General features: G+C 38.5%; 1 protein-coding gene across 1 annotated transcript in view; it reads left to right on the forward strand.

Moving 5' to 3' along the window:
- Positions 1-227: 227 nt before the first annotated feature.
- Positions 228-12,548, forward strand: part of Pou6f2 (POU class 6 homeobox 2) — a 496,744-nt gene continuing 484,423 nt past the window's right edge. Inside the window, exon 1 of the mRNA XM_059262396.1 lies at positions 228-332. Coding sequence (XP_059118379.1) covers positions 228-332 — 105 coding nt within the window. The remainder of the gene's footprint in view (positions 333-12,548) is intronic.

Raw genomic sequence — 12,548 nt, forward strand, 5'->3', positions numbered from 1 at the left:
TTTTGTCTTTGGTGAATAGCTGTTTGTCTCACTTTATTTACTTGGTATTGGATATTTGTCAATGTCATTTCATATCTACAGAAAATTCTTACGCTCTATGGAGGTAGTGAATGTGTGTGCGTCTCTGCCGGAGGTCACATGACAGTCTCATCCTATTTGGTGGAGCAGCTTGACTTTTTTCCCCCTTGCTTTTGGTGATGGTTGTGAGTGCAGAAGTTGATTGACAGATGCATGCCAGAAACCCCCATTCTCCTTTTCAAAGACAACGTATGATGGATTGCGATCTCCCAGCGCAGCAGGACACGGGGACCATGCAAGCTGTAATTGGTCAGGTATGGAGTCAGCCATTTCTCAACTCCCCCCTTTCCACAAGGGTCTCACCATATGATTCACATAATTCATATTTACTGTACCATCTTTCTATCTGTGTCTTCAGCTACCTGCCAGCGTAGTGCTGAAGGTGCGAAAGGCAAAAGGCGCCCATTAAATCTGGCTAGGGAAGCTCAGCTGGAAACTTCAGTGTGATGCTCTTAAACAGAAACCAAAACAAAACCACCACCAAGAAATTCACAGAGCATAGCAAATTTATGACTTGGGCTGAATATGAAAAACTTTCATTTTAAGAATTTATTTATTTTTTCTTGCATAGATTGTGATCTCTGGGAAAAAAAATAAAGTATGAAAAGAAAATAAAGTGCCATGCTTCATAGGCAGTAGTTACGATTTTTTTTACTGTGCTATTCAATATTTTTATTTGGATTGTACTCTTCTCTCTTCCTCTATATGGAAAATATAAGTACACAAATACAAGTGCCTTTACTTCTAGCCCCGGTGGTGTGTGACTGAGCCTGGTAAATGTAGTAGTAGCCGTCGCCTCCTCTGCTGCAGAGGGGCAGGCTGCAAATTAAACACCGCCACAATCTGAAAGGTCCAGGTGGCCTGCCCGCGCTTCCTAATGCAATCCAGCACACCAGCTTTAATAAACAGCTCTATTTAGTTCCTCCTCTCTGTATCCAGGGAGGTGAACTGGTCTGGGGCTGCTGTGATGAAATGCCAGAAGAATATCTCTCAGAGGCCTCACAAGCTGATTTTTAGAGCTTTGCTGTTCTGTCGTCTTTGTCTTCCAAATGGGTCAGTGAGTCCTGCTCTCTCTGTCTGGTGCTTTCTGTTAAGTAGGTACTTTATGTTTGTGCTTAAATGTTTGCGTTGTAGGCTAAATGAGAGGAGGAAAGGACCATTGTCTTTTCATTTGCCTTCTGATAACTGAAGTACCGAAAGGAATGACAGTGCCCTGCTGGAGGGAGGGCGATGGGGGTGGGGTGCGCAAAAAAGGAATATATGCAGTTTCTCTTTTAAATGTGCTTTTTGCTAAAATTTTCTCTAAGTTCTCTATGCTTGCTTAAGAATTGTTAGCTCATAAATCAGAACGTAGTTACGAATATTTATGAACTCTAAAAAGTTTTGGGATTTTTATTTTTGCACACTTTCCAGTCAAGGCAAGCTAGCAAGGTGAAGACGTACAATGTATTTGCTGTATGTTAATTACACAGTAGTTATATACCTTCTCACTCTGTTTTCGAACAAATTATAGCAAAGCACTTCAGGAGGCTGAAGGTACATAGCTTATTAATACCAGCATGCCTCACAATGCATTTCTAGTTGGGAAATGTCAGATACATAATACCATATTTCCACGTGCTCACACTATTTTAAAAGAAGTATATGTTTGTTTGAACAGAAAAAGAAATCATTCTTTTAAACTTTGAGGGTTTTTTTTATTCTGTTGGCACGTTATAAAGTGAAGGCTGTGTTCATATATTTGTCAGTAGAAAATATGCAACTAATTCTAGGTGCTGCCAATACCTGCTGTATTGTAAGTGTTTGCTGACAGAAAAGTATATCAATTGGAGCCAAAATACTTTTGTAGTGGGGAATTAAATAAATATCTGCTATAGTAGATTTTTGTATATAATTAAAACTTGAACCCATGACAGCTGTCTTGTCCTGTTTAATAAAACTTTTCTTCAGTTGTATATACTATTTCTCCATGAAGTAGTTATGGTGCATAGTACTGGGCAAAATTAATCTGATTTCCTTTTGCATATGTTTCTGGTGAAAAAAAATCAGAAGGAATACTTTTAGTTTGTTATTTAAGTTTTTTTTATAGGAAATCAATTGTAAATGTGTATACTTTTAAAAGGCTCCATCATGTACCGCTAAAGATGAACCAGGGTGTATTTTACAAATGCAAGACTTATGATTTGTCAGGGTTTAAGTACATGTGCTTATTCCTTAGCTGTGTCTTGTGTGCACCCCAGGAATCTCCTGAGGTCTATGTACAGAAACCATACTAATGCTAATGACTTGTTATGGATACTTTGTAAATAGTTGCATCCAAATAACTGCATTTTCTGGCATTGTTTCTCATAAATTATTTGTTTAAAAAACCCATGCTTTTTGTTGAAATAGAAATTATAGAAGTGGTTATTTTGAAGATTATAAGAATTTCAGTGCTCAAAGGTACACACTGAAATATTCGTTTCTTGAATTTGAAATTGAAGCACTATTTAAAGGGAGGGAGAGACACCATACAGTCTTTCATATATACTGTGAAAGTCTAAATTGATCCATGTTTATGAAGACAAAAAATAGAAGTGGTCAACACTTGAAATTGATTCATTTTAACTATTACAGAGCAGATAAGACGTTTCTTCAACTGATTGTTTGTAACATAAGGAAAAGAAAAAGGAGAAAAGAAATTACTTTGCAGTCCCCCACAGCCAGCAGGAGAGGCTTTGTTTTCAAGCCCTTGACTAAATATCCTCCAAGACCTGTTCAGCAGGTGCGGACGGTCCCGCCTGATAATGCAAATGTTTGCTTCTTCTTCTGGAATGCATGCTGGTGGATTCCGTCTTGCCTCCCTCCTGTTCTGATTCATGTTTCTAAATGGCTTTGGCTGGGGGAAGGAAATACACAGTTTCGAGCTATGTTTTCCGTTCAAAATACTGAATGGTTCCTATGAAATACGGTCATTTTTGCTTTTCTTTTTCATTTAGCTCTAGGATCAAATATGTATATGGTCACTTGAACTGAGGGAAGACCAGACCTTTCTGCATTACTAGGCATGACTAGCTTGGGAGAGTTCTGGCTTCACACAGCAGATATTGCTCATCTATGCCTCTCCCCCAGGATTTTCCCTCCCTCAAGCAAGCAATTAAGCAGTCTAGACTTGGAAGAACAAGCTCTCTGCCTAGTATATCAAGACCAAGAAACTCAATTCATTCATACATTTTTTAGAAATCAAATCAGATTTTTGATACTAATTATCTGCAGCAAGCTCCCTAAACAAACCCTTGTTCCAAAGATTGGACTGTTATCCTTCATATAATTTCAAATAAATTCAAGTTCAGCAGTTAGGAGGTTTTGTCCTGTTGGCTCAAATTATCATTTAAAAACAAAGGCTTAAATATCCATCTCCATGGTCATTAAATGTTTACTTCATCTTTTCTCTTTTGTAAACCTGTGCTTATGAGTGACAGATTTGTCCATGAGAATTGCAGACTGTTTTTTTCCTATTTTGTTTTCTGCTCATCTCATAGAGACTGGTCACTATGTCTAATACTTCTGGCACTTTGTGCCCCAGAGAAACTGAGAGATCTACCATCCTGATGTGCAGCCCCGAGGGTCTGGGCTGGCAGCACAAATTTACAGACTATTGTGCAAATATTACCAATAGATGGTGTTGAATTAGGTACTAAAAACAACAGGTAAGGCAAATTAGATGTCTTTAAAAGTGTTTATTAAGCATATTTAAGAGTTTGCCAGTAATAGAGAAATAACTGGGTGGTGGGTGCAATTCTAGAGGACATTGCTAGAATACAGAGGGATGAAGACAACAACTGTTCTCTATCTTCACACCACTGGAAGGGCATTCTAAAGTATTTGCCGTTTTCCTTCCCTATAAAATAGATCCTTTTTCAAGTTGATTTATGCAGTTTGCAGTGTTTCACGGCTGCACATTAGAAGCCTGTGTTAAGGCTCAGAGGGGCTGTTGTTGCTGTGTGTCCTGCATTGACTTGGGGTAGTACACACTCTCTCACTTTCACATTCTGGTGTGAAAACAAGCAAAAAGTCATGGTTTAGTATCAAAACAACTAAAACATAGACTTATTTACATCTTTCCTTGTTCTGGAAAAATAGCCAATGTCGTACTAAAAATAATCTGCTTGCCTGAAGCACATTCAAGCTAGCATGAGATGGACGTTGCCAAGGGAGAAGATCCTAGTAGCAAGTAAATGGCATGCACGTTGTCCTCAGTGTGCTTGGACCGACTTTCATGACAAATATATACAATTTAAACATTGGGACTTCCCCTAACCATGTTTTACACAAGCTGAATATGACTTCCATATATGTCAGTAATAGTCCTTTGGATCTGAATGACATTTTTTGAAACCTAAATATTGCTTCAATAAATGATACATTTCAGGATATGAAATTATTATTACTCAAATTTAATTGAGAATACACTTCCCATGGTGCTATAGGTGGTTAGTGTGTTATTAGTAAAATACAACTTAATGAAAGATTTTCCTCAGGTACAGAACAGTGCTAGATTCACTAATATTGAACTTGTCTATGTCCTTCTTATTGCTGTCCAACGCTTCATTAGATACAAATTTAGAAGGCAGCCTAATGTTGCTTAGGTGATTCTTGTCTGGTATTCTCGATTTTTATTGCCTTTTGAATATTTTAAGATTGAAGTGGACATGTAAATTATGAAGCTATTTTATCAGTGCAGTGATAATAAGTGAAATGAGCATGAGGAAAAAAGTTTGTGGTGAGCTGCCTGCTAAATCTTGAGTGCTGGCTGGAGGTCAGGGAAGGAAGACGTTTTCCACTGACTTGCCTTACTGGGCAAACTGCACAATACCAAGCAGTTTAAAGCGTCTTTCTCTTTTTGGCATCAGAATTCGTTTTGAACATACCTGCAAATGTGGGAAAATGTCACTTTTCACTGCGTTGTGCTGTGTAAGCCCTTGCTTTCTCATTACATTTGAAAGAGCAGAAAGTAAAGTTGGAAATAAAATGCAAAGATAAAAGGATCAGACACACAGAAACAATGTGGGGGAAAGGCAAATATTGGCCATAAATTGAACATCGATAGAAAATACAAATTATACTACTTTTAAATTAATTTGCATTTATGGTTAAAAAAGCTGTATAGCTGTTCTAAATAGAAACTGAAGCCAGCGTTATCGTTTCCTTTCCCTCTGTCTCTCCTTTTCTCTCCCTCCCACTCCCTTTCTTTCCTTTTTACCTTCCTTCCTCCTTTTAATAGATTTAGTGTGTTCAAGTGGGATAAGTGGCCAACTCACGTCTTGTTTGCTGAGCACGTGGAAAGAGCTCTACTGAGCCACACTGTCTTGAGCTCGTCTGAGGTTACACTGGAGATTTCTATCAGTTTTCCTCATTACACGTATCTTCTGAGTCTCACTTTGAGGACCGTATTTAAAGGAAGGCACCAGCATCACATTTCAGGAAGGGTCCATTTCTCTTCCCATCATCTTTTTCTTCTTCCCATCTCACAGTGTGAGTCAATGATGGTGAAAATTGTTTAGCTTTGACCTGGTAACTTCATTTCCTGGGTTAACCTAAGCTTGTGTTAATTTTATTTATCTTATGCATACATGACCATATTGTTATTTCAGAATTAATATTTTGTAAATAAAAATGCAAATAACAGCAGTAAGACAATGAACGCATCTTTAATTATTTATATTGAAGAGTCATTGCTAGGTTTTCTTTAGTAAGGTACTTTATTCTTCCAACCAGTTGGTCTTTGGAAAATTGCTTTTGCTTTTTCACCAGCTTTAAATCTCCCATGATAGGAAGGACTCTTTCTTCACCAGACAGAGTAGCTGTTGATACTGGGTTCAGATTCCAGTGAACTGCAACACCACTGTCTTTGGCAGCCCTTTTTTAACGAGAGGACCTGGGGTCAGGGGGCAAAGAATCAACATAATAAATTCCACCTATTTTGAGGGGTAGGTTGCTCCTGGGTAAAGATGTACCCATGTAATCACCAGCTCTCCATTCCTGGGACCAAAGACGCAAACGAATGTGCGAACCCCTTTAATGAGACGGGTAATTCACTCCAGAGCATTGCTCGGGCCCTCTGCTCTCTTCTTTCATTGTCTTATGTCTTTCAGCCATTCTGTTCTTTTGCACTGTGATCCAGAGTCAGAGTCCTGAGTAAGAAATGAACAGTGAGTTTTAGTGGGCTGCCCAGGCAGAAAGGACCCTGGAAGGAGAGAGAATTACTCAAGCATAGCAAATAAACCCACCAACACATTTGCTTCCTTCGTGTTTCTTCTAAGGTCATAATTTTACTTCAGCTGACTTTGTAACTAGGATCATAGACAGTGAAAATAATTTAAGACAAATAAAATCTCCAAAGGGAGATTAAAGGAAAACAGCTCTCTCCGTGTTCTTGTCATATGTGAATTTCAGAATTAAAGGACACTTTCAGACAGCCTTGGAGCATTTTTTACAAGAGTTTGACCAGTGTTCCAAAGATCTGAAGTAGCAACTTACCACATAGGTGTTTCTGGGACTTAATATTGTGTCAGTGTTGCTTTTATATGAATATTAGAAACTATTTTAAGAAGAAAACTTATTTTTTCCAATGCTCAGAGAGAGACTTAAACAGATGTATTTTGAAAAGCTTAAATGTCCCTTAAAAGAAAGATTTTTAGCACTCATCAGAACTCAGGCAAACTCTCCTGAAGAGAACAAAGTGCATCATTTATAGAGAGTGTAAGGCTCCTTTTAAGCTTAAGAGGTTTGGTGCAGAATTCACATGCATTTTTTTTTAAATAAAATGCATTATTTCCAAGAAAGAGAAGCAAGTATTATATAGAAACAGAAGCATGAATACCAGGAGCCTCAATAACACTGAAGACATATGGGAAAAGAAATCTTTAGATCTTCAGCTCTATTTCTCTCAAAGTGAAGGCCAGCATGGACAGGAATGGAGAAAAACACAAAAAGCTACACCACGGCAGACCAAACTGCTCTGACAGAGCTTGTTAATTTTGTAAGTCTTACATAACACAAGAACATAAGACTCCTTCAACCTCTCCTCCAAAAGGTTGAGAGTTGGGACAAATGTAAAATGCTGCTTAATGTGCACAAGTTAAGCCAAGAACATCAAACTCATTTCACTTAGTGTCAGTCCTGACGATACATCATTACGGTCTGGGCCAACTGTGGTCTCTGGGCTGAAACAATTTTATCCATTTTTTAAAAAAAACAGAATGTTCCAGCTTGGATCTTATATCCTTAGGGTTACAATATTGAATTCTGAATTGGGAAACTTAATCTTGCAGCCAGATTTGACAAGATGCTGGTTGAATGGAAGGCACAAGTGATGATTGGGGGGTGAAGTGCCCCAGGTCAGAATTTGGGAAAAATAGGAGGTTTTGTAGAAATTTGGCTGCAACATAAAAACCCCAAGTTTGAAATTTTCTATTTTTTTATGTTTAGGAGGTGTCTATAACCTTAAAAGTAGACTTTTGTTGCATTCATTTTCTCAGTTTCAAAATGTTCTTTAATAGTGTGAACTCTATGTTTCTTGGATTTATTTCTTAGCACATTTCTGATACTGCTAATGCAAAAGATGCCTAGAGTTATAGTCAAAGGTTTATAGGAACAAAAGATAACCATGCTTAAGTCCAAAGCAATCATATTTGTTCTGTTGTAGAGAATTATATTCAAGTGCTAAAATTGTGATTTATTTATAGAAAACTTTTTTTAGTGTGTGTGATTAAACATATTTAGATTTCCAATTCTCAAATGTAAGAATGAAAACAGGTCAATTTGGCAATCCAGTTAGCATACACACAACGACATACACACACATATGCATGAACACATGAACACACACGTGGGCACACAGGTGCACCATACACACTAAGGATTTTAGAAATGCTTGATTATTTAACTTCTAATTGTCTGAAGGTGCTTTAAGCCTCTTTTAAATTTAATATATGCAAAAACTATGTTAGGTTTGTACTTTAAAACACGCTTCTCAACTAAGTTGTTGAAGAGAACGTAGAATCACCTTGCAAGCTTTCCAAGTTGAAATTTGAGCACACTGGTTACTAGAACAAAAGATGATGACTATCCCATCCCACTACCTCATAAAATCAGGCTTGTCTCCCAATACATTTCCATCCATCGTGTAGCTACTTCCTATGAGTGCTGCAACATGCAAGCTGGGATTGTTTTCTCTTTTCTATAATTCCCCTGAACAGGAAGAGAGTACAGCATCACAGAGATGAACAAAGTTTAGATACATACAAGATTGAGATGAGCTACTTAGTGCATTTAAGAAATTATAGAATAAAGCATACTTTTGGGAGACAATTTTAATAAGATGGAACTATACAAATTGGAAAGCAAAGTACCCTTTATTTCTCTTTCTGTAAACTAATATTCATTAACAATTTCTTATTTATCTTTCCAGAAAGTTTCCATGTATATATAAGAATAGGAAATATTTGTACTACTGGAGTACATTCATATTTACGGAGTTCTGCAACTGATTGCATATATTTATAAGCATATATTGAATACCACATATTGCTTAAAAATAGATCTGCATTAGAAAAAAAGGCAAAGTCTCCTTGAACTCCTATGCTCAAATGATACTCTTGCCTCAGCTTCCCCAAAACCTGGGTACACAGGCATGTGTCATCATGCCTGACTCTAAATCTACATCCTTTTGTGTAATATTCCATTTTCTTGATATTCAGTACTCTCTTGCTGAGCACCCGTTATTTAAAAATAAGTCCTCTTATCAATTAGTCTAAACAAAGGTTTTTTGGAATCTTCTAAGTGGGGTTTGCTTTCCCTAAAGAACTCATACACGGCCCTTCCTAAGAGATGGTGTGTTAGTTAAGGTTACTATTGCTATAATGAAACATCATGACCAAAAGCAAATAGGGGAGGAAAAGATTTATTTGGTTTATACTTCTATATCACTGTTCATCATTGAATTCAGGACAGGAAATCAAACAGGGCAGGAACCTGAAGGCAGGAGCTGATGCAGAGACCATGGAGGGTTGCTGCTCATGGCTTGCTCAGCCTGCTTTCTTATAGAAGCCAGAACCTCCAGCCCACAATGTGCCGGGCCCTCCCCCATCATTCACTAACTACAGCCTTATCTCATGGAGGCGTTTTCTCAATTAAAGTTCTCCAGTTTCAGATAACTCTAGTTTATGTGTCAAGTTGACATTAGACCACCCAGCACAGCTGATCCATTGTCAACTTACCACAAACACACCTTCTCTAAACCACACCTTTCTTTTCTTTCTGTTTGTTTTGTTTTTCTGAGACAAGGTTTCACTGTGCTTTGTAGCCCTGGCTGTTCTGGTGTCCTAGATCTCACTTTGTAGACCCAACTGGCCTTGAACTCACAGAGATTTGCCTGCCTCTGCCCTCCAAGTGCTGGGATTAAAGGTATGAGTCACCATAGCCCAGTTACCTTTCCTTTCTTATTCATCCCCAAGATCTCACATTAAAAACATAAATAACTTCAAAATTCCCACAGGCTTTATAACTTCAAACACATTAAAATTTCAATCTCTTTAAAATATCCAATCTCTCTAAAAATCCAAAATCTATTAAAAGTTCAAAGTCTTTCAGTTGTGGGCTCCTGTAAAAATCAAAATTAAATTAAACACCTTCTTCAAGAGGGAAGAATCAGGGCATAGTCACAACCTGAACCAAGCAAAACCAAACTCTGATAGTATAAATAACTCAGTGTCTTATTATTTGGGATTCATTCACCATCTTCTGGCTCCTCCCGGGAGTTTGGGTCACTTCTCCAGCTCTGCCCTCTGCAGCACACACAGCTTGTCTTCTAGGCTCCTGCTGGCTCCATACCACTGCTTCTGCCATTCTTTTTTTTTTTTTTTTTTGGGTTTTTCAAGACAGGGTTTCTCTGTGTAGCTTTGCGCCTTTCCTGGAACTCACTTGGTAGCCCAGGCTAGCCTTGAACTCACAGAGATCCGCCTGACTCTGCTTCCCGAGTGCTGGGATTAAAGGTGTGCCCCACCACTGCCCGGCTGCTTCTGCCATTCTTAAAAGGAGGGAACCTTACTTAAGAAAATGCCTCCAGAAGATGTGGCTGTAAGGTATTTTCCCAATTAGCGATTGATGGGGGAGGGCCCAGCCCATTGTAGGCTCTTCCATCCCTGGGCTGGAGGTCCTGAGTTCTCTAAGAAAGTAGGCTGAGCAAGCCAGTAAGCAGCACTCCTCCCTGGCCTCTGCAATAGCTTCCACATCCAGGTTCCTCTCCTGTTTGTGTTCCTGTCCTGACTTCCTTTGATGATGAACAGCGATGTGGAAGTGTAAGCTGAATAAACCCTTTCCTCCCCAGCTTGCTTTTGGTCATGGTGTTTCATCACAGCAGTAGAAAACCTAATAAAGATAGATGATGAAGTGTAATATTCAAAATGAAAGGTAGATTAATGGCATTGTGAAAGATAGTTATCATTTACATGTAGACTATCCAAACCAATTAAGACAGCAATAAAGATCACAGTATTGTATGTAGTAATAAGGAAGGAAGAACAAGAAAGTATAAGGAGCCAGTTCTCAGTTGGATATGTTATGACTTTAAAACCAAGCCAGCCACTCAGCTGATCATAGTGCACGTCTTACACTCCACCATGGGTCTCACTGCTCCTTAGGAAGATAATTGACACAGAGGTGTTTCCAGTGTTTGACACAGTTAGTGTACCTACATTAGTGAGCTGGAGACAAGAAGAAATTCACGTTAGTGGCTGCCAGTTAGATTTCTATTTTCTTTATTTCATTTTTGTATCCGACCAATCTTTCAGCGCTGACTTATACATTTCATAATACAGTTGAGAGAAGACTGAACCAAAATATAATCAGAATTACCATTTGCATTCTACTAACTTGGTGTTTTGGTAAGGTAGGCAAAATGTCTGCTACTTGGATACTTAGGAGAATGTGCTAGAAGTTATGGTTTACATTTTTTTAGGATCTCTGTGATTGTAGATCTTAATCATGTTATGACGTGAATATGAAAAAAAAAAGTGAATTGGAAGATAATGAAATCTTCAGGGAGCAGGGGTGGTAGGGAGCTACTCATGACAGTTTTTCCTGCAGAGATTTATGGAAATTGGTTTTCTGAACTGCCCATTGGAGAAATGTACATTTGCCCCTCCTCTGTGCTCCCTCAGACACCAGGAATAAGTACTCTGGATTTCACACAACCATCTTCACTTGTAAGCCTCAGAGCAGTTTGTTGCCTCCTCAAGCTCAGAGCAGGCTCTCAACAGCAAATCACAATGTCAGCCTTGACACAGGTGGCAGCCACAGCTCTAGAATCCACTTCTCATCTTGAGGAAGTAGAGCCCGGCTCGAGCAGTTGAACTCTTTTTATAACCACATTGCTAATGAGTGGAAAAGTGAGATTCGAAACCAGATGTTCTTTCTGTCGTTTTATGGTTCTCTCTTTCTTCGTTTTAACTCTGGCTGCCACTGAAACCACCAGGGAAAGGCTTTAAAGTTACTGACTATATGCGAGGCCAATTCCAGAAATTTCCACTTGATTTCTCTAAGTGGTACTTGGGTAATACTGGCATTTGTTCTAAAGCTTTGCAAGGCTTGGGTGTGTGGTAGTGTGTTTGCTTCACTTATGCAAATCTGTGTTCAATCCTGAGCATTAAACAATCAATAAAGCTTTATAGGCAATTGTAATGTAAATTTGAGGCAATGAAGATTAAATAATTCTATGTGTGTGTGCATATCTTTCAGAGAGAATCTGGTATATTGTGTTGAATATATGAAATCCTACTTAATAATGTCTCTCACCCAGAAAAGGGTCCATATTCCCTTCCTAGCACCCACTTTGGAAAGCTCACAACTGCCTGTAACTCAAAGTCCAGAAGATCCAATGTTCTCTTCTGGCCTATGTGAGCACCTGCACACATATAGCACACTCACACGGGCAGGCACGCGCACACTCACGCGTGCACACACACACACACACACACACACACTCACACGCACACACATACACCCTTTAGAAAACAACAGAAAAAGGCTAAATATTCAGCTATCTCCAATCAAGAGCACTTATGATAATCTGTGAATTAGTGATGAGTTAGCAGGTGTTAAACACTTTGCAAATATGGTTTAATCCTCACAGATGGTCTGTGAGATAGGTGTGAGTTACCTGGTTTTCCTGACCAGGAAGCTGAGCATAGAAGACAGTATCAAGTGGGCAGTAAACGACAAAGTTAGAATTTGGTATAAAAATGTGGGTGTCAGGGTTGCTAAACCTTAATCATGCACAAAACCACAAAATGAAAACATGGCCTTAAGTGCTGCCAATGGAAAGTCTAATGCTTAATATATACTTAGTCTATGCCCTAATTATGGTCTTTATTACTATCATTAATAATTATGGCAATGTGACATCACCAAAGATTTATCTTAAATTAAAT

Source organism: Peromyscus eremicus, chromosome 5 (assembly GCF_949786415.1).
Source record: "Peromyscus eremicus chromosome 5, PerEre_H2_v1, whole genome shotgun sequence".
In the NCBI taxonomy this organism is placed as follows: Eukaryota; Metazoa; Chordata; class Mammalia; order Rodentia; family Cricetidae; genus Peromyscus; species Peromyscus eremicus.